At 37.0% G+C, this 20277-nt stretch overlaps 1 protein-coding gene across 1 annotated transcript in view; it reads left to right on the top strand.

Moving 5' to 3' along the window:
* Positions 1–1439: 1439 nt before the first annotated feature.
* ccbe1 (collagen and calcium binding EGF domains 1) overlaps positions 1440–20277 on the top strand; it is a 56995-nt gene continuing 38157 nt past the window's right edge. The window contains exons 1-2 of the mRNA XM_084387943.1: positions 1440–1707; positions 1832–1912. Coding sequence (XP_084244069.1) covers positions 1601–1707; positions 1832–1912 — 188 coding nt within the window. The 5' untranslated portion in view covers positions 1440–1600. The remainder of the gene's footprint in view (positions 1708–1831; positions 1913–20277) is intronic.

Raw genomic sequence — 20277 nt, 5'->3', positions numbered from 1 at the left:
TGATGTGCAAATGTATATTATGAGAAAATGAAACAGTTTTTTGACCTTTGATGCATGTAAACCTGTTGTAGGAGACTCCAAAACAACATTAGGAAACTTTAAAATAGCATAATAGGGGCACTTTAAGAACAGTCTCTTGCAACTAATTTTCTAAAAATGATTGAAGAAAGATGAATTTACATTCTGCCTAGATTTTGAGCCTTGAAACCAATGAGTGAACTTGTAATACTTAGCTTAAAGTCTCCATAAAGTCTAGACATTGGCCCTGATGACATCAACCTTGCATCTTAAATCTGTTGCTTGATTTAATGAAAGTGTTGAAAGAAAAAGACAAGGAGGGTTTATCACTTCAAAAAAACACAGCATGAAAAAGTGATCTCAGCCAAGATTCATCAGCAGCATCATGCAAACAGCTCCATGGAAACATATCTTTGGAAGCAGATCATTTATTTGCGCTTCCAAGCACTTGAGGTCGACCCCGTCTGATATGTTTAGAGTTGCTTACTCATGAGAGATGGTTCTGAAACTCATGAGATGCGAGATTATTCATCAGGACGTTTTTTTCTGGTGAGAGCATCTTCATTTATTGCTCTTCAGATGGTTGGGAATGGCTCCTCTGCATAGAAACAAGAAACAGCTGCTGCTTTGTCGGCCACTAGGGGGCAAAACTTTCAAAAAGTCCCCCAGTTCATCTGTGGCCACAACTGAAATAGTTCTATGAATTACATGGGCATCAATAACACTAACTTTGAAATAACTACAATTCAAGAATTATACTATTAGCCTAAATCTTTTTTGTGACAACAGTACCCTGGCCTTGTGGGCCGTTTGGGTCCCTTAACAGCATATGGCATTAGTCAGAGGTCAAGGATGAAGACTTGGTGCAAACAATTCCTTTTGTGAAGGATTCAGTTTGCCTAGTTTAACCTTTGAGGGCAATCAATGGGAGCCTAAATCTATTTTTATTTTTGTAATTTAATATTTTCATTCACTTCACATTTCTATATTCATTATTTCATAAAACGTTTATTTCATACGATTATTTGTGCAATTGAAATTCTTATGTACATAATTAAACACTTGTCATAGGTTATAGGCCTATGCAGCATATTTTTTTTTTTTAAAGAAAAAAGATTTTCCATCTAAAACTGTTAACCCTTTTCACTAATTATTCTGTTTATAATTAAATATCTAATTAACTGAGAGACATATATCTTCATGTTCAGTAGTATATTTATAAATGACATATTTATATATACACACACATTCATGTCTATTTAAACGTTAAAATAATTATTATTTAACTCAAACCTCCCCCCCCCCCCCCCCCCCTGGGTTTTCACTTTTTTTAAGCTTATTTTCAGTAATGGCTTTACTGTTACGTGCGGCAATTATTAAATATTATATCTATAACTTGCTTTTCTGAACCTATGGAAGTTGATCAAGTGTTGCAGTAGGAGGGGCCGGAGGGAATCTGCGCGTGGGGCTTCGCAGGAGGTAACCAATCAATACTCTCTCAATTCCTCAGAAACAAGCGCTGAACTTCAAGACACTGGCTTTATTCGGACAAATATCTTTTTATCATCTCGGAGTGTTTGAAATGAGCTCCACGGGCAGAGGAACTCCTCTCAGTCTCGCTGTGGTGGTAATACTCTTCTCATTGGGAACGCCGTGGACTTTCCGAGAGGAGAAGGAGGATGTGGACAGGTAAAGTGCGCGTGCTGTCAGCTCGCTGCTTGCACTAACTCAGAGGATGGAAAGTTTGTTTCCTGTGCGTGAGGAAGAATTGTTTCTGTAAAAAGAAACAGCTGACGTCTTCTTTGTCTTACAGAGAAGTGTGTTCAGAGAGTAAAATCGCAACGACGAAATACCCGTGCGTAAAATCCACGGGAGAGGTGACCACATGCTACAGGTAAGGAACTGTTTACTTGTACATTGAGCGTTCTGTAGGTTCTTGTGTATGATTGTGGATATATATTGTCTGTAATCGCTTTTGTGATTTATTTAACGTTTTGTATTTATTGAAGCAGGGCTGAATTGGACAGCTTCTCATATGAATAAATAAGTGCCTATGTCTGTCTATCGTGGTTATTTGACATGTTTATGCAGTGAAACCTGCTTTGCTTGAAAAAAAAAAATCGTATTTGCAGGAAGGTTGCCAAGAAATTTTTGGTTGTGAAAAAATTGTTTTATCGTTAAGTTTGAAATAGAACCACTGGCTCCATTTCTGACAGCAGACCGGTTTTAATGTGCCATTGCATTCTACACCACCAACAGTACACAGACTCCAGCTGAGTTTAATGCGGTTCTTATGTGCAGATGGAAGAACCATATACTGAGTTTATATTTTAAATTGAAAATGACTCTAAAATCTGTTCAGTCAGCCGGACAGTTTCTCGTTCTCATAAAGTGCCCAGGGTATTCTTTCACTTGGTTAGCTGTGTTGGTGTTTTGTGTGGGGCATGTTAAGTAATCCTGTTTTCATTCCTGTGACCTTTTAGAATTAGTGAAAGAAAGCAAGGAGATATTATTCTTTGAAGGTTGGGGATTATGATGCTGGAGGTTTAAGCCGGCTCCGGATGCAATGCAGACCAAGATTCCTCAGCCTTAGCGCAGTAACTTAAGCTAGTTTTGAAAGCAGGTCTTGTCGTTCCAGTCTACTACTTTGTCAAGGGATGGTTAGATTATTATTAAGGTTTATTGTGTTGCTGCACACCCCCTCAGTTAAAGGTATAGTTTGTTTAAAAATCTACTTACATTAACTCACTCTCATAACTTTTCAAACCCATATGTTTGAAGGAGAAGTTTTTATGAATGCACTTGACATCAAAGCAAGCATGGATAAAGGCTGCTGAGCTGCAAAAGACAGAAAGCACCATAAAGTATTATAAATGTGGTCCAAATGATTCGGTCATGGACTACTTTTATTCTTCATAATCTCTTCTTTGTGGTCCATGGATGGCATAAAGTCACACAGGTTTGGAAATGTATTAATACATAATGTCAGGTTTCATTTTAGGATGAATTATTTCTTTAAATATTTATCTAGAATAGACATCAAGCAATCAAAATTGTAGATGATTTTAGTCTCCCTTCCATTATCACTTGACAATTGTGGCATTCTCCTCTGTGGTGGTGCATTTTAGTCCACCTGCATGCTGGAAGCTGGAAGTAGCAAGTTAAAGCACAAACTACTACAGTTTTTTTATTATTATTTCAGCAGGCGCTGATGTGTGATGCTTTGAAACACTTGCCAAAATCGCTGTTAAGCTTGTCCTTGTAAATTCCTGGCGTGTATGGTGCGCCAGCGCTGGTGACCTGTGGAGTCCCTAAATCTCTCAAGCGAGCTTTGAGAGTGTTTACACACTGGGTCTCAAGTGAGCACACTTGTCAGTACCATTTGCTCATATGCAGATCACTAAAATGACTCAATCGCTGTTTTGATATGAGCTCATCGTAAATTAAATGGTGCAGTTAGTATAAGCCACCACACCTCTTTTCGGTTGTGGCTTGGCGACTCTCAAAATCGTGATGGGATATTTGGGAAGTATTTTGTGTGTCATTTATTGTTCAATTAATGCTTCTGATGTGATCTGATTTGATTTGATCTTCTCCACATCTGTTGTTATGTTAGAAACATCCCTGGAAGCCAGGGTTTGTCTCTTGAATAAATTATAATGTCTAACTAAGGAGAACTAATAATCATGCATTGCAGTTTGACATTGTCTTTGGTTGTGATCCATCCTGGAGCTTGATAGCTGTGAAAACTAGCCAGGGATGTAGTGCTAAAACTTTCTGTCCATCAATGAATTATCAGTTTTTGAGCTCTTATTGGCTTTGAATCTATTTGTGTATAAAAGTATTTTGGTTCTATGTTGTACCAATTTGCTTGTGGCTGACTGTAATAGATAACATTTTGTATCTGAATAAGGGATGTTAACGATTACAGATCTAAATCAAACTACCAGCTGTGCTAATTATTTAAAGGTGCTGTATGTAACTTTTTTTATAAAATGAATCCTTTTTTTATTGCCCGTCTGTGAAGGGGTTGTAATCACACATTACAATGATCCACTTTTCGCGTTTTGCTATTACCTCTGAAGGCCAGTATTCCTATTTTTATGTGAAGTCTCCGGGTCGGATTTTCTGCGAAATCCACCGGATGTGACGTGCATGCGCGCTCCCGAGCCTCTCCGTTTTATATACAGTCTATTGCGACGGCACTGCAGCTAACGACATGGAGTCTGATAACACCAAAAAACGACCTGCCTCCAGCACAACACAGACTCCAACACAAACTCCAAAAAAAAAAAAAAAATTTGTTTTTATGTGCTGAAGCTCGTCAGGCCAAACGTCAATCGGATCGACTCAGGACGAAAACACGGATCAACATTGGCAGAGCGTTTGAATTATGGAGAGACCTCCGCTTTGTTTTAGTTATAAAAACAGACCCTGAGTTGGCTTTCATCCTTTTTGGACAGGTAAGCTAACAATACTTCAAAGCATGTAAAATATATTGTGATTTTGTGCTTTAGTTGGCTCAAGTTAGACATCATTAGTTCGCCAGCTAACGCCGACCATTTGCTAACGTTATCTGATGTGAAAGACTACAGTTGTTTGTAACTTTATTGCTTTTCACGAGCACGAGCGCTGTTGTTGCAATCTGAAACATCACCGCTAGAGGCCGCTGGATCCTACATACAGCACCTTTAATTAAATAAAAATGTCAATGTTTTATGAAAAAAACACACAATTGTGCTAAAAAATAGATGAGAAAATAATCAACAATGCAAAAATAAAACACAAATATTAAAAAATTTGACTTTAAAAGTGTAAATCACATGTTTTTCTAAAGTGACACTTTCCAACAGCGACACCAGCGTTAAAGTTACATTTGGGAAACAGCATATCTCTCGCCTCCCTTGAGCCCATTGAGTTTTAACAGTCCCCTTAAGTGTGCCGTGGGTTTGGTGGGGGGTAATTAAGGATGAACAGGGAAAAGTCATGTGAGGGGAGGCAATGCCTCGATCGCACTATGATTGGGCAATTGCTCTGTACTCGCAATAAATCCCAATTCCTGCTTTATGTGCGTTCCACATCCGCGATTCAGCCTAAATGAACAGTGTTAATGGTAAGAATTAAAAAGTAAACAAATCACCCACTTATGATGTCACCACTTTGTCAAGGCAAAATGAAACCTGAAACCTGATTGTATATATATATTTTTTTTATAGTGTAAGTACTGTTTAATTAACCCAGAAACATTAAGTGTCGACATTAAGTGTAACTAACATGAATTTACTTTGGAAAAAACATTACAAAAAACTGTAAGGATAGTTTCGTTCTCATTTCAGAACACCACTAGCCTGGAAATCCAGACCTAAATCTAAAAGATTAAGGGTCTGGCGTCGATTTATGAAAATCGGCCAGCTCGAGGGGCAGCACCAAGCATGCATTTGAAAATCTCACTGCACGCAATTGGATAACACTACGACCAATCACAACAAGTTATCGCTTAGCTTCCAGCGGAGCTACCTGGTAGATCAGACTCTTACCGTATCCGGTCGGCAAAACAGCAAAAACGCCCTTCTTGCAAAGGAACGATTCGAGCGCCGTCTTCTGTTCCTCTTTTAGAGAAAAAGTCTAAATCTTTCATTGTAGCGGCCAAAGCCGTTTCAAACAAATGGTGTTCATCCATAGCCATCTTGCAATGTTTACTAATGACTTCGACGTTGCAGCGCTGTCGTCATCTCACCTCTGGCCCGCCTATATCAGACAACCCGATGTGATTGGTGCAGCTCAGATAGAGGGGCATATTTAATGAGCATCATTACTTGACACCAGAGTAACTCGCTGAGCAAATTCAACTTGTGCTCTTGCGAGAACTCTGGATTACCAGTGTACACCACTGTACGCCACTGACATTTATACATAATTATTCACAGTGAATTAACATTAAAGGGGTCATGACATATAAACTCATTACGATATTGTGGAATTTGAGACATCACACTACAAATACATCTGCATATGATCGCCTCCAGAGGGAGACATCAGTGAATAGTTATACTTCATCACACCATAGGCCCCGCCCACTGGCATCAGTCACTTAACAGCTGACACTTGTCAACACCGGATACGAGTATCACGTCAAAATAAAATAAAACCCATTATAGTCACTGACGCTGTCTACACTGAATACAGTATACAGATGCCTGTTCACTTTCTGACATACTCCACACTACAGCCCTGTGCGGGACTGATTTCTTAATCCCGTTCTCGCTAATTACCGCCAGCTCCTGCAACGTGTATGTTCCACTCCCTCCCGCACCCGCAAATGTTCTGTTACAGTTGTTGAAATTGTGAAAAAATTGCACAAACATTAGGGCTATGCTAAACGTTCAGAAAAACAGGGATAAAACATTAAACTGACCATAAGATAAAGTAATGCTAGCACCACACATGACAAACACATTCGGCCAGTTTTTTATTAGCCTTATTTTGTTGAGTTTTAACTAGTGGGGCCTAAAAACATATTTAAACATATGCGTAACAACACACACACACACACACCCCAAACCATAACAGTTAGACTCTGGTAACCTAACAGGGGATGGTATTTAATTGAATTACTTACAAAATAAATATATATTAAACAAATTAAATATAAAACAAATTAAATAAATATATATATTTTTAAATATAAATATAAAAAATATATAAATATAAATAGCAAATAAAAACCTCACAAATATCCCTATCTAATTAACATGTAGCAAAAAGAAAATAAATAATACTAAAAAACATTAAACGTACTTAACCAATTAATTAAGTAATTAATAATTTGGCCTAGCTTACTCCAGAATCCTGTGGAGGAAGAGAATGTTAATGATCGACTTAACTTAATTTTCAACAGAGTCCTTGTTACGCGGCTGTATTTTCTGACTGCCCACTCCCACCCGTAGAAAAGTAAAACCAAGCAGCATCCTTCCGGTCTCTCTCTTGAATCCAACACGGAAGTAACTTAAACTGCAATTTATCAACTGGCCAGTGGAGACAGGCTCCAAAGGAGAGTCAGTCCCAAATAACCCCCCATGTTAAAAAGCCCAACTTTACAGCAGAAAAAAATGTTTACAGCCTGGTACAAAAAGAGGTTTTGGTCTAATTTTTATAACTCATCTGTTTAAATTATATTAAGCCTTAAAGGAACACGCCGACTTTTTGGGACTTTAGCTTATTCACCGTATCCCCCAGAGTTAGATAAGTCCATACATACCCTTTTCATCTCCTTGCGTGCTGTAACTCTGTCTGACGCACCCACCACTAGCCTAGCTTAGCACAAAGATATGCAGCCATCACAGCCATCTTCTAACCGTACTGGGAACTATATTCTCAGAAGGCGAAGCACTGCTACTTCTGCGGAGTGATTTACTCCAACTCTGAGCGAACTTTCTGCTCCTCACCACGGGCTTCTCAGGTGCTGCGAGCAAATCACTCCGCCCAAGTAGCAGTGCTTCAGTTATCCGGGAATGACGCGCTGCCAAGATGGCGACGGCCGGCTCCACCCACTCTGGGTTTCAAAAAACCCAGAAACTTTTTTTTTTACAGTCTATGGGTAAAACCACCCGCTCCCACAAGATTTGCTTTGGGACCTGCGGGATCTCAATCCCAATGCAGCCTTCTACTCCACGCACTTGAGTCTGTCGACAACAGGACAAATGGAAGAGTAAATGGAAGCATAAAGGAACGTTCACTTTGACGCGCGTGTCCAGATTAAACGGTTAATTTGCTCATTTTTGTAGAGACTTCAGAAGGATACCAGCATCAGGAACAAGTGGATGAGTTATTTTTAATGGCGTCATGGATCCTTCGATTATTTAGTGTTAAGCTTTATTGGAGGATATAGTTTTACAGGGGAAAGCTGTGTATTCTGAAAGGCTGCTGGGAAGTTGTTGATATAGTGCCATAGAATTTATAGGTCTTTGTTTTAAATGAAGTGCAGCGTACAAAGTGATTTAGTACTATAGTTTTGGATTAAAAGATGTATTGTTTCACAGGAATAGGATCAGGGACAACATTGTGAAGCCAGATCAGAATAGGCCTTTCCAGAATATACTGGAGATGTTTCTGGAGAACTTGGTTGTTGGTAATTCTTCCCAAATATTTCTGGTGGTTTTAGGCCTGTTTCTGCGCTCTGAAGTAGAAGCATTCCAGGGCAAAAGGCAAAGTGGACCAAACAGACAAAGGCCATATCATATAAACCCTATCACTATCCCCTTTAGGACAGAAAACCAGCCATGAACTTAAACATAAAGTTCATCTGACCACAAGCACTTGTTCGTCGCCAGCGGAAAGCTTTTTAATTATCGGTTGAACCTTTATACAAACTGGGAACCCTCTAGAGTCCAGTCGCATGTCTTTTCTCACCCACTATAGTTCATCTTTAATATCCAGTGGTGTCTAGGGAGATTATTTCCAAAAGTGTCCATTAAAAGAAACAAGATCCTATTGTTTTTTCAACCCAGACATGTCCAAAAGCTCCTTTGAGCAAATGCAGATGTGTCTGGCATATGCACAGTAAACCAAAACCTGCAACATGGCTTCACAAAGGGTACTGGTTACCTACCGCTGAACAGCTTCAGGATTGATCGCTCAGGTACTATACGATTTTGGACTTAAGGCTGAAGGACGAATGTTTTCCAAAACATTCCTACTGTCCCTTTGGCCCCATAACTTCCATTGTTTGGACAAAACAAGTATAGCCCTATCCCACATCCCACACCAAAAGAATACATAAATACGCTATGACAACATTGCCTTTCACAGAATGTGATGTATTGAAGAGAAGACAATTGAAGTTGGAGAATCTGTCAGTGTCCTGTTTCTTTTGTATTTGCAAAAGATTTATTATTTGTCCACTTAATAAATATATGGGGATATTTAAGTTTTCTTCATTTATGGTTTATCAATTGTGGAAGTCCACAGGCGTAGACAAGCTGTGATTGGAACAGAGTGATGAAGAGAAAAATGTGGCACAGATTAAGATCAAAATGTTGTTAGAGAAGCTGATGTGTTCTCATACAAGGTTTTTCAATATTGTTTTTGTAAATTGATTTAAAATACATCACTTTTAATTGATTTAGACTTTGCCAGTGTTCATATTTCATCAGGAACAGTTCATCTTAATATATTTATTATGAGCATGAACTCTGTCATCTAGATTAACACATGCGGAAGCACGTGAGCAGGCTGAAGACGTAAGATAGCTTTACTGCTTAATTGCAACAATATTTAAGTATGATTTATTTCCAGCAAACATTTTATGAAGGTTTTGTCCTCCCCTTTAATATTTAAAAGCCACAAGCTGGAAGTAATTGATGCAAGTCACTCTCAGAGCATCTGCCATTTGGGATTTCGGTACATTTCATTTTATGACTTAGGCAGAAATATTATGCAATTTTACAGTGATTAATTCCCTTCTTGGTTAAGTTGACCAGATGGTTCATATCAGTGAAAGTCTTCATCAATCAGCTCAAAGTGCTCATCAGGTCAAACACGCTGTCATACAAACCGTTTGACCACCAGCTCGTGAAATTCCGGGGAATAGGATATTGGTGTTTTTGACCCATGAAACGAAAAGGGTGATTTAACAGGAAATCCTTTGCATTGTTCTCTGTTGTCTCTTTACGATGTCTGTGGGAATTAATGGCAGCAGATCAAACCATGGTCAATGTACCAGTCTTTTCTTTGTGGTATTGTTTTTTTGAATATCATACAAATTCCTTCTTGTTTGCTCATACAGAGCTCTGTTAAAGTGTTATGGGGTGATTTTATAGCCACAATTATTTCATGCAGGGGTTACGCTGAATATGTATCTTTTTAAAGCACAAATGAGTCATGAGTTCTGTAGATGCTTAAATCAAATGGACCACTGAGTCAACACCACTCAAGCTGATTTATAGGCTTTTCAACTGGCCGGTATTTACGACAGGGATGACCTTCATTCTCTTCTCCAAAAACCCCAAAAGTTAATGAATGTCCCCTAAAAAGCGTTTTCAGCGTGCTTGCAGCCAGCTCAGGAACCGTTAGATTGAGTGATTCTAGTTGGTACGTGGCCAGAGTTAGTTTGGGATCAATTGAGCCTAGCTAGTCAAAGCATGTAGAACACCAAATGCATTACCCAACAACCTCTGGAATTTACACAATTCTCTGATGGATGAAGTGATAAATCCGATGAAAATAGGTGTTTGTTTTTTAGCAGTCTCCTTTAAAAATGTTCTCTCTTTGCTTTCCACATCTTGTAATGACGCTGTTTCTTTCAACACTGGTCTGGTTGGTGATGCTGCTGCATTGGAGTGTGTACACAGCTGTAACCTATGAATTCAGATGTGTTTGTGAGCTTTCTTCGAAATATCAGTCTTGAAGAAATTATCGGAGGAGAAAATTGTAACGCCCCATTGACATCTAAACAAATGGTGTCAACTTCAGACAGATTTGCTCATGCGATTTTATGAATATAATTAAACAGTTATCAAATTTGATCATTAGCTGTGGGTTTTATAAAAGTTCTCCATCAAATCTCTCATATAAAATGCTATGAATGGCTCAGAAATTATCTTGGATGGAAACTGAAAGGCTAAATAAACTACTGTACTAAGGTATAAAAATGATGCATCCTTGTTTTTTTATTACTGTATTTAAATCCTATTTTGAGAAATATACTTCATAAATGATCAAAGTTTTACCGTGTTATTGTGACATGACATTATGGTGTCACATACAAATGATGGCCATCCTTCTCATTGTCTTACATTCACAAAGGTTAATTACCTGACCACAGTTTTACATATTTTTGCTAATAATCGCTGCTCTTTTAGCAGTAATTAGAAGCAATGGTGGTCTGTTTTCCCTCACTAGTCAAAACGATACAGACTCATGGTTAGGCCGGTAATGGTTTGCTCATGCAATTTAGAAGGTCAAAGGGCAACAACCTGAATAATTGGGGCCTCCTGTGGTAAATCCAGTAAGTCATGTTGTCTTTTAACCAGTTCCCATTACCTCATTTCTTCACTTGTAAGTATCTAATGTTTAAGTTGATATTAACTAAGAAATTTTAGTTTGCCATACACAAAAGTTTGGGGTCAGTAAGATTGTTTAAGAGCTTCTTTTTAATTATCTATTAATAATTATCTTATGCTTACCAGAGCTGCATTTATTTGATAAGAAATACATTAATATTGTGAAATTATGAAGAACTGTTTTCAAATTGAATACGTTTTAAAATGTTATTTAATCCTGTGATGCACAGCTTCAGTCTTCAGTGTCACATGATCCTTCAGATATCATTCTCTTATGTTGATTTGCTGCTCAAGAAACATTTCTTATTATTATCAGTGTTGAAAACGGATGTGCTTAACTTACTTAAGCTCGACTGTGGCGTTATTTTCTTCTGGAAACAAACTTTTTTGCATTATTTTCCTGTTATCTCTGTTAAGCTGCTTTGAAACAATCTGTATTGTAAAAAGCACTATGGAGTAAGGAGTAAGTTAGTTTATTATGGAGTAAGTTAGTTTATTAAACACTTGACATAGCTACACATCCCAAATGAATGTGGACAAATCTTGCCACATCTACGTCGCAGTTGACTTCTTATGTACTTTGTGAATGGAAAACATATTGAATAAGTGACACTGAAATAATGTGGTTCAGAACTAATTGTCTAGTTGAACCCTTACCTTTTGAACCATCCTTTTGAAGTGCAGGCAAAGTGGAATCACAGCGTCTTCGCGGCAACACGAACCAAACTCTTTCAGGCCTCAGCTACAACGACAGTGTAGTAGACAATGAAGAACTTGGGCTGGCATTTTTGCTACATTAGGTATGTAACAGGAAGTGAGTCTAAATTGCTGATGACTTATTTCAGCAGTTCGAAATCTATTCTTTCTTTTAGGAGACAGTAACTTTTATTTGTAGTGCATTTTGATCTTTAAAACTTTGCAGACCTTTTACATTCACAACCGGCTATATTACACTCTGCGTGAAAGGTAATATTCGAAAAAGCCTAATAGGGGCACTTTAATAAATTCAGTTTGTTCCATCACTTGAAATGCCCTTGGTGTATGTTGTTTTTTTTATGGCTGGCTGCGTGTGAATTTCAAAACCCTCAAAGACATCGTTGGCAGGACCCTTTCTTCTCGAGTTCTGCCAGTCGTTCAGGACGAATAACTCAGTACCTCAGCTCATTGAGAAACCTCTCGGCTAAAGCGAATGTAGTGTTCTCTCTCCATCCTGGCATTAGAGAGATCCGGGAAACTCGTTGTTAAAAGCCCATTTTTTCCAGTAGTTGAATGAAAAAAGCAGAGATCTTTTCGGCACAATCTGAGAGCACAGTTGAGCAACAGGGAGTCTGCAGTGCTGTTTGGGATATCTTGGCAGGCATGCGGGGGAGAGGACGTGTTGTTTTTGTTGTGTTGCATTCCTCAGTGATGTATGAAATGCTTTGGAACTCTGGTCTTGCTCTCGTTCACGTTTGCTGATTACGCATCATTATATCCTGCTATCCATCCCATCTCTGTTTTTCATCCTTTTAATGTCATACAGTGAGGACAGTGACATCATGTTCCCATTACTTGCGACAGTCATGTATCTAATATAGTGGAAGCATCTCCATTTCTGAGGCATAAGTGTGTATTTTGTTTGTATGTGTTATATCATGAGTGGCAATCTGCTGGAATTTTGTAATTTGTTTGCTGAGTTATTGTTGCAGGTGTGTACAGCGGCGTAGAGCGTCCATGTTTTCTACCACACACAGCTGTGCTCTCTACCTCCCTTTTGCTTTTCTGCGGTCCAGTGTCCGTTCCAGTGAAATCACAAATCAAAATGCAAACAAATGTGTTCCCACTGCTGATATACATCTTTGTACAGCTGCAATTTAGGCTTATTAAAATCAAGTCATATTAGAGTGGGCTAGAACCCTGAATGTTTCGTACTCTAAGCGATAACATTGCCGTGTCATCCATCCAATTCAATTTCTTATCCATGCATTTATCAAATGACCTACAGAATCATTACTGTGCATTCCTGGAAGGAAATGTTGAGCAATTTCAAATTTTAATGATTTGAGTTAATCGTATTTGTTTACACTTTAGTTTTGACTTGAGCAAAAATGAGCAAATACTATACTGCAGACCTTATCTATAGATCAGTGTCACATTTTTAATAGTAAAATATTTCATATTTAAATTGTAATATCAGTGTTTCCTTTAGGATTTTTTTTTAGCAGTGGGGGCAGGTCTGACGGAAAAAGGATTTTATCTTACAAAGCTATGAAATCCAGAGGTAAAATCACAGCTTTTTTTTTTCTTTTTTTTTTTTACACTTAAAAAAAAAAAAGCTGTGATTTTACCTCTGGATTTCATAGCTTTGTAAAATAAAAATCTTTCTTTAATAGATTATTTTGGTATATAATCATATCAATATAAAAAAGCAGGGAGAAAAAGTAGCATTAAAAAGTTTATTTTAACTAATAGTCTTATTTTCTACCATCTACAATTGAATACCATTCAATTGTAAATGCTGTAGTTTATTAAGGCTAAATCTTGCTAACCATATAGGCTGTACTAAAGGGGGTAAGCACACCTTACGTTCTTATTTTAAGGTGTTCTGTAAATAATTTTTTTGAAACGCTTTATGGTTTGATAACATTAGTTTATTACTAACATGAACCATGAGAAATACATGTTACTGAATGTATTCATCTTTATTAATCTTAATAAAAATACAGCTGTTTATTGTTTGTTCATGTTAGTTCACAGTGCATTAACTAAATGTTAACAAATACAACTTTTGATTTCAATAATGTAGGCTATTAAATGTTGAAATGAACATTAGCAAAGATTAATACATTCTGTAGAAGTGCAGTTTATTAAAAGTTAATGTTAACTAATGTAGTTATAACTAGAGTTTAATAAATGGAACCTTATTGTAAAGTGTTACCGATCTGTTATACACCGATTCAGACGTTTTGTGAGTTCAGTGTTGGAAAGATCAGTCGTTTAATCATTCATTAAAACGTGGAACCTTGGTTCGCAAAGAGAGTGCTCGCGCGCACGCGATCAGAGGGCGCGCGCTCTCGCTCTCTCTCTCGTTCTTTTAAACATGCGCCCAGCTGTCACAAGCGCAGCAGTTTATCTACATTACACACCGGTCAAATAAGACTTTGGCGGGACAAAAATTCGCTTTGGCGGCCGCCAAAAAAAAATCTTCGATCGGGTCAGTCGCACAAGTGCGCCTAAATCTTTTCATGGTCGCACACAGACATATTTAGGCGCAAATGCGAGTGAAATGGTCGCACTGTAGAGCCCTAACGTTACCATGGCGGCAAAAATTTTGCCGTGGCGGGGCGCCATTAACTAATCAACATAGAGGAAACACTGAATATGTAAGGGATAATGTAGAGCGAGGCGGTTGTTATAGCGAATACAACCCCGACAGGCTGATCGGGAATCTTGAATCAGCCTGAAGGGGTTGTATTCGCTATAACAACCGCCTCGCTCTACATAATCCCGCTTATTACATGGCTACCCACCAAATAAATCAATAATTTGACACCAAAAATTGATTTAAAAAGGAGTTTATTGATTTAAAAACGATTGTAGAATCTTGCGTCCATAGCAACGCTCTGTTTTTCATGGCAACGGTGTGTTATACTTCGCAGCGGTCTGTTATCAAAAAATAACAGACCGCATTCTACATTGGAATTCAACCAAGCCATGTAATAAATAATGGTAATATTTATGAGTGAAGCCATTTCATAATATCACAACTAGCACATCTGTGCCCTATTTTAAAACACTGTTTTGTCCATCCATACACACACATGAAGCACCAGTCCTATAAATGCAGAAGTGAAATTTCCATGTCAACCATTTGATTTCCAACCTGGCAAGATTTTAGATCCACCTGTAAGCAATTACAATGGGTGTAGATTGATATCTGCCATTAATGTAGATTTCTTACTGTTCTCACGTCAGTCTTTTTGAGAACAATGTAGAGCAGAGGCAGTTAACTAAAACACTGTTTAGATGTCAGCAGAGAAACTCGCCGTTTATGTCATCAGCTGTCCGTAAATGAAATTGTTTATGCGATTCCAGTGATTTCTGCTATGATAAAATCATTGCATAAGCTGCTGATTGTGAAACCATATAGTGCTGCTTGAATTGTGCATGAACCCATTTTCCTCGCACTTTCAAGGCTGTAAAGATTTGAAGCGCCTTTTTTTTGGAGCTGTAAATAAGTGAAATTTTCTTTGTCGTTTCTTTTGGATGGCCTTCAGTAATTTATTTCCACTGTTTAGAGAAACAGAAAAATGATATAGTCTTTCCCTCCCCAGAGCCATTTGTCCAGCCATTTTTATTGAGTTAGCCATGTTAACAAAGCATGTTGTTGAAGTTATGAAGGATAGGAAGACATAATTTGCTTTTATCTAGAAATATCTACTGGATTTATTGACAAATTGTTTAATTAAAAACGACATTTCTGCATAACACATTCTTTGCCATGTTGTTCAGCTCTTTTCAGATGATGGCAAGCAGTAGTTATTTGAGACATAGAGGCATTGATTGATGTTCTCTAAATTTAATTGCTTATGTTTTTCACCCAGAAAGAGCCAGAGGCAAAGCCAATGCAAGCAGTTATTCATTTAGAGAGTTTTGGATGAATATAACATTTGACAGGTAGCTCTAAACAAACCCAAATTAATGGGTTTAATATTCAATGTATATGGCAGTCTTAAATCTCAACCAGTGGATAGCACTGGCGTTCTTCCTAGGCTCATGATATGTAATGAAGTACGCTGGTATTGGAGTATCACAGCAGGATATCTTGTGATATGCCAGAGTATTGGCAAACAAGTGCTATAAATGTCATATATATCTGTTAAGTCTCATATATTATAATGGACACGCTTGGTAAGAATTCTCATTCTCCAAGGCAGCCATAAACCAAAGCTGTAGGCAGTCTTATTTTATTTGCGGGAATATACCATTGCGTGACTTTTTATAATAAAGCAATATTGAGGTCAAGATGAAATCATTTGATTCGGTTCATTTCACTAGTTCATATTTCTGGATTACTGAAGGGAAAAATGTCCTATTTATAGGTACTGTGTATTGGAAGGTTACAGTATATATAGATTAATTCCTACAGAAATGTAAGTAGTTTCCCAGTCTTTGTCCTGTCCTCATGCTCTCAACAGGCCAAATGAACTTGCATTTTGCTGTTACATAATGCGTTACAATTTAGTGCTGCATGTTATTTATTAGTACAGAGGGATCAACACACTATTTGGAGAGCTTTTGAATTCCTTTTTTCCTTTCAGAGTTTTCTGTGGATTGTCCTTCCTTTCTGATAGTCTCTATGTTTGTGTGCCAAGCTTTAAGAATCTCTCTTATTTGTGGCAGGATGTACCAGGGCAATACACAAGGCCATTGAAGTGAATTACAGAGAAAGGTCATTTTCTGAGATTGAAATGCATCTGTGAAGTGCCCTCTTCAGGACACATTTTGTCATTCTATGAATCTGGTGCCTTTTGTGTGCATCAGTGATATGTAAAAATGACACATACTCTATACACTTTTAACAATGAATTATAGGTCTTTTTTTTGTTAAAAGCACCAACAATAGTCAACCCTATAAACATGGTTTTGTACTTTGCAGAAATATCTAAAACTCTAATAACTCTAACAAATGTCCTCTATCGAGGACAATAAAGAATGAATCCGAATCCGAATCCGAATCTAATGGCCCGTTGAAAAGTTTAACACATGTGCTCAGATACACTGAACTGTGGAGATTAAAAGGATAACATAATTTCCAATTTCCAGATCCATCTTAATTTAATTAGTTTTCAGATATTCGTATGTGACAATTACATGTGCATTTTTGGATGTTTGGATGTACAGTGAAATATGTAATATGGACATAATAACATTAAATTATACATTCAACATTCAAAGGTTTGGGATGTTGAATGCATTTTTTAATATCTTTTTATTATTATTATTTTTTTAATCAGGGCATGTGATGTGTCTGTTTTCATAACTTAATCATCGTTTACTGTTCATTACATTGAATGTGACTGGCACGGTTGTTACATTCCTTTGCCAGGATTGTTTCATCCAAATGATGGTAATGACCTTCATGATCCTTTATAAGAGCTTCAGTTCCCATTGATTTTTTCACTTCTGAGGTCAGGTTTCAGCACTACAAAACCTACCAACAAAGAAGAGCTTAAAGAAAAACAGACCTTCAACCAAAGGGGATTTAACTTTAGGCTTGGATAAATATCTCTGTTTGCATCTTTGTTTGGGGCTGTGAATATAGTTTTCAATATGATTACCTTTTCATTTATATTAATAATGTTTTAGATGATCTTTTTTTTTAATGGCAGACATGGCAGATGATGAGCTGTATATAATTAAAGATGAAGTAAATTGGCACAAAAACAGTACAATTGTGTAATTGTGCATTTGCATCATTTTAGTATTTTGTGCCAGACTGAATACTAGCTGTCTAGACCTGTTAGCTGGGCACTGAAACGTTTTGTAATCCATGTGTTTCAGCGATCAGGTCAAATAGAATGTGAACGAGCATGTTGGTAGCTAAAAACGTTCACGTATTTGCCAACGAATGATGAGTTTGATCCTTGTCTCTCTTTGGTGTGGATTAGCCTCAAGGTTTTGGCTTGGCAGAGGTCCACTCATCCTGTCTACATATTTACCTCAAAATTCCATGCTTCTGTTAATCATAGATGATTCGTTTCTTGCTCATTATTTGCTGTTATGGGTATGGCATGTGGTTCTATAAACTAGTTTAATTTGCACAATGCTATGATAGGTTTGTTTGTTCATGTTTAGCTCACTTGTAAAAGCATGACGGAAACATCCTGTTTTACTAAATATTTGTGCACTGCTTGCAAAAGCTATACTTCTAACTTAGGAAAAATATTGATTTATTTATTTTGCTGCACATTCATTGTGTATATTGCACATAGCTTTCTTTGTGCGTTAATTGACCATTTACCTGAAAATCACTTTTTTTGTGAGATGTAAACAGATCTTAAGTGTCTAATTGATGTATATTTTGTCTTTAACTGTTGCAAGTTTTATTAGCGAGAGGTCCGGAAATGAGTGAAGAAGGCAAAAATGGGACCGGGCAATGTGAACTTGTTACTAGTAGGGTTTTGTATATGAAATGTAGTTAGCATTTTATGAACAACTTTAACTTGAGACCTTAAAATGTTTACGAATCCTTTTTACGGTAGATTCATAGAATATTAACTTCAGGAAATTAAAAGGGTTAATTTTATTGCATTTAATCAGTGAAATAAATGTGATGGCATTAAATGTAATTAATTCAAAACATTTACCTCAAATATACAGTACCGTTCAAAAGTACAGTACAGTACCGTTTTTAAGAGAAGTCTCTTCTGCTTACCAAGGCTGCATTTATTTGATCAAAAACACAGTAAAACACTACTATTGTGAAAGATTATTACAATTTTAGAATAAACCTGTTCTACTTTTATATATTTGTAATTTATTCCTGTGATGCAAAGCTGAATTTTCAGCACCATTACTTCAGTCTTCAGTGTCACATGATGCTTCAGAAACCACCATACATTATTTTTTTTTATGATACTTTGAATACAAAAGTTCAAAAGCATTTATTTGAAGTGAAAATCTTATTATGAAGCACATTATACATTTCTTTCCTGTCACATTTTATATCAATTTAATGCATTCTAGCTGAATTTAAGTATATAAGCAAGTAAAAAAATTGCACTGATCCCAAACTTTTGAATGTATAATTGAATGTTATTATGTCCATATCACATATTTCACTGTACATCCAAACTTTCAAAAATTCACATGTAATTGTCACATATGAATATCTGAAAACTAATTAAATGAAGCTGGATCTGGAAATTGGAAATTATGTTATCCTTTTAATCTCCACAGTTCAGTGTATGAGCACATGTGTTAAACTTTTCAACGTGGCTCCCTCCCAAATTACCTTGTTAGGACAATACCTTAACAGACCCCCTTGTGAGGATGAGTCTAGTCATCACCAAAAATAGTCCCCTGCTGTACTGACAAACCCTTGGCTCTTTCCAACTGCATGAACAATAGCACTGTCACTCTGTCTTTGCCACACACTTATCCTTTTTAAACATAATTTTGACATTATTCATTTGCCCCTTCCATGGTTTTGGGGGGGGGGGGGGGGGGGGGGTGCGTTGAATAGGTGCCAATAGTTTGAATGCAGACTACTGAGGATTTGGCTTCCTAAGGAGAAACAGATGTTGGCTTTGGCCTGAATTAAAACAGGATGGTCGAGACACAGGTTGATGATGTATAGGGCTTTGTACTGTGTGTGTGTGTGTGTGTGTGTGTGTGTGTGTGTGTGTGTGTGTGTGTGTGTGTGTGTGAGAGAGAGAGAGAGATTATTATTAATGATTATTTAAGGTTAATACAAGAGTGGCACTACATTTAGCATCTACATTACCCCTCTGTGTAAAGTCTGGACAGGGTGTAAAAATATAGTTTCCATTCTTGAATCAGAAGCATTAAACTTTAGAACTCAAGCTGAAACAAATCTATGAATTATTATGCTGAATGGATAGTTGCTTTTTCAACTATTGCTGTGCAATTGGCTTTTCTGAATGCTATTTGAAAAAGAATAAAAGTTCGCAAATAAGTATTTTTTTATTATTATTATTATTAGTAGTAGTAGTAGTAGTTTTATTTATTTTAGACCTTTCTAAAAACCAAGATTGCTTTAAAGAAATCTAAACAAATGAATTTAATGAATTTGAATAATTATAAATAAATGATTTTGGATCATTTTGGTGCTGGAAGATTTTCATATTTCATACAGGATCCACCAAAGCTATAAAATCCCATCACAGCTAAATTGTGCTTATTTTAATTCTTATGGAAAGACATTAAATGTGTTAAATTGCATGATCGATGTGCAGTGGATAATGAAGTCAAGCTTGGATTGTCAAGAAACTGTTTATGTGGGTTTGCATAGGAAATTGTACAGGGTTCCACAAAACCACAGTCTGGGTTTTTTCTTCCTTTTAGCTGGTTAACATTTTGGGATTTGCAGTGTATATTTTACTGGCAGAGCTTTTCGTTTCTGTTTTGCTGTCTTGCTTTATAGACAATTTGTGGTCATTTTAACTCTTAATTTAATCTGCCATAGACGATAATT

The sequence above is a fragment of the Rutilus rutilus genome, assembly GCF_951802725.1.
Source record: "Rutilus rutilus genome assembly, chromosome: 18".
Classification (NCBI taxonomy): Eukaryota; Metazoa; Chordata; class Actinopteri; order Cypriniformes; family Leuciscidae; genus Rutilus; species Rutilus rutilus.
This window is presented reverse-complemented; position numbering and strand designations above follow the sequence as displayed.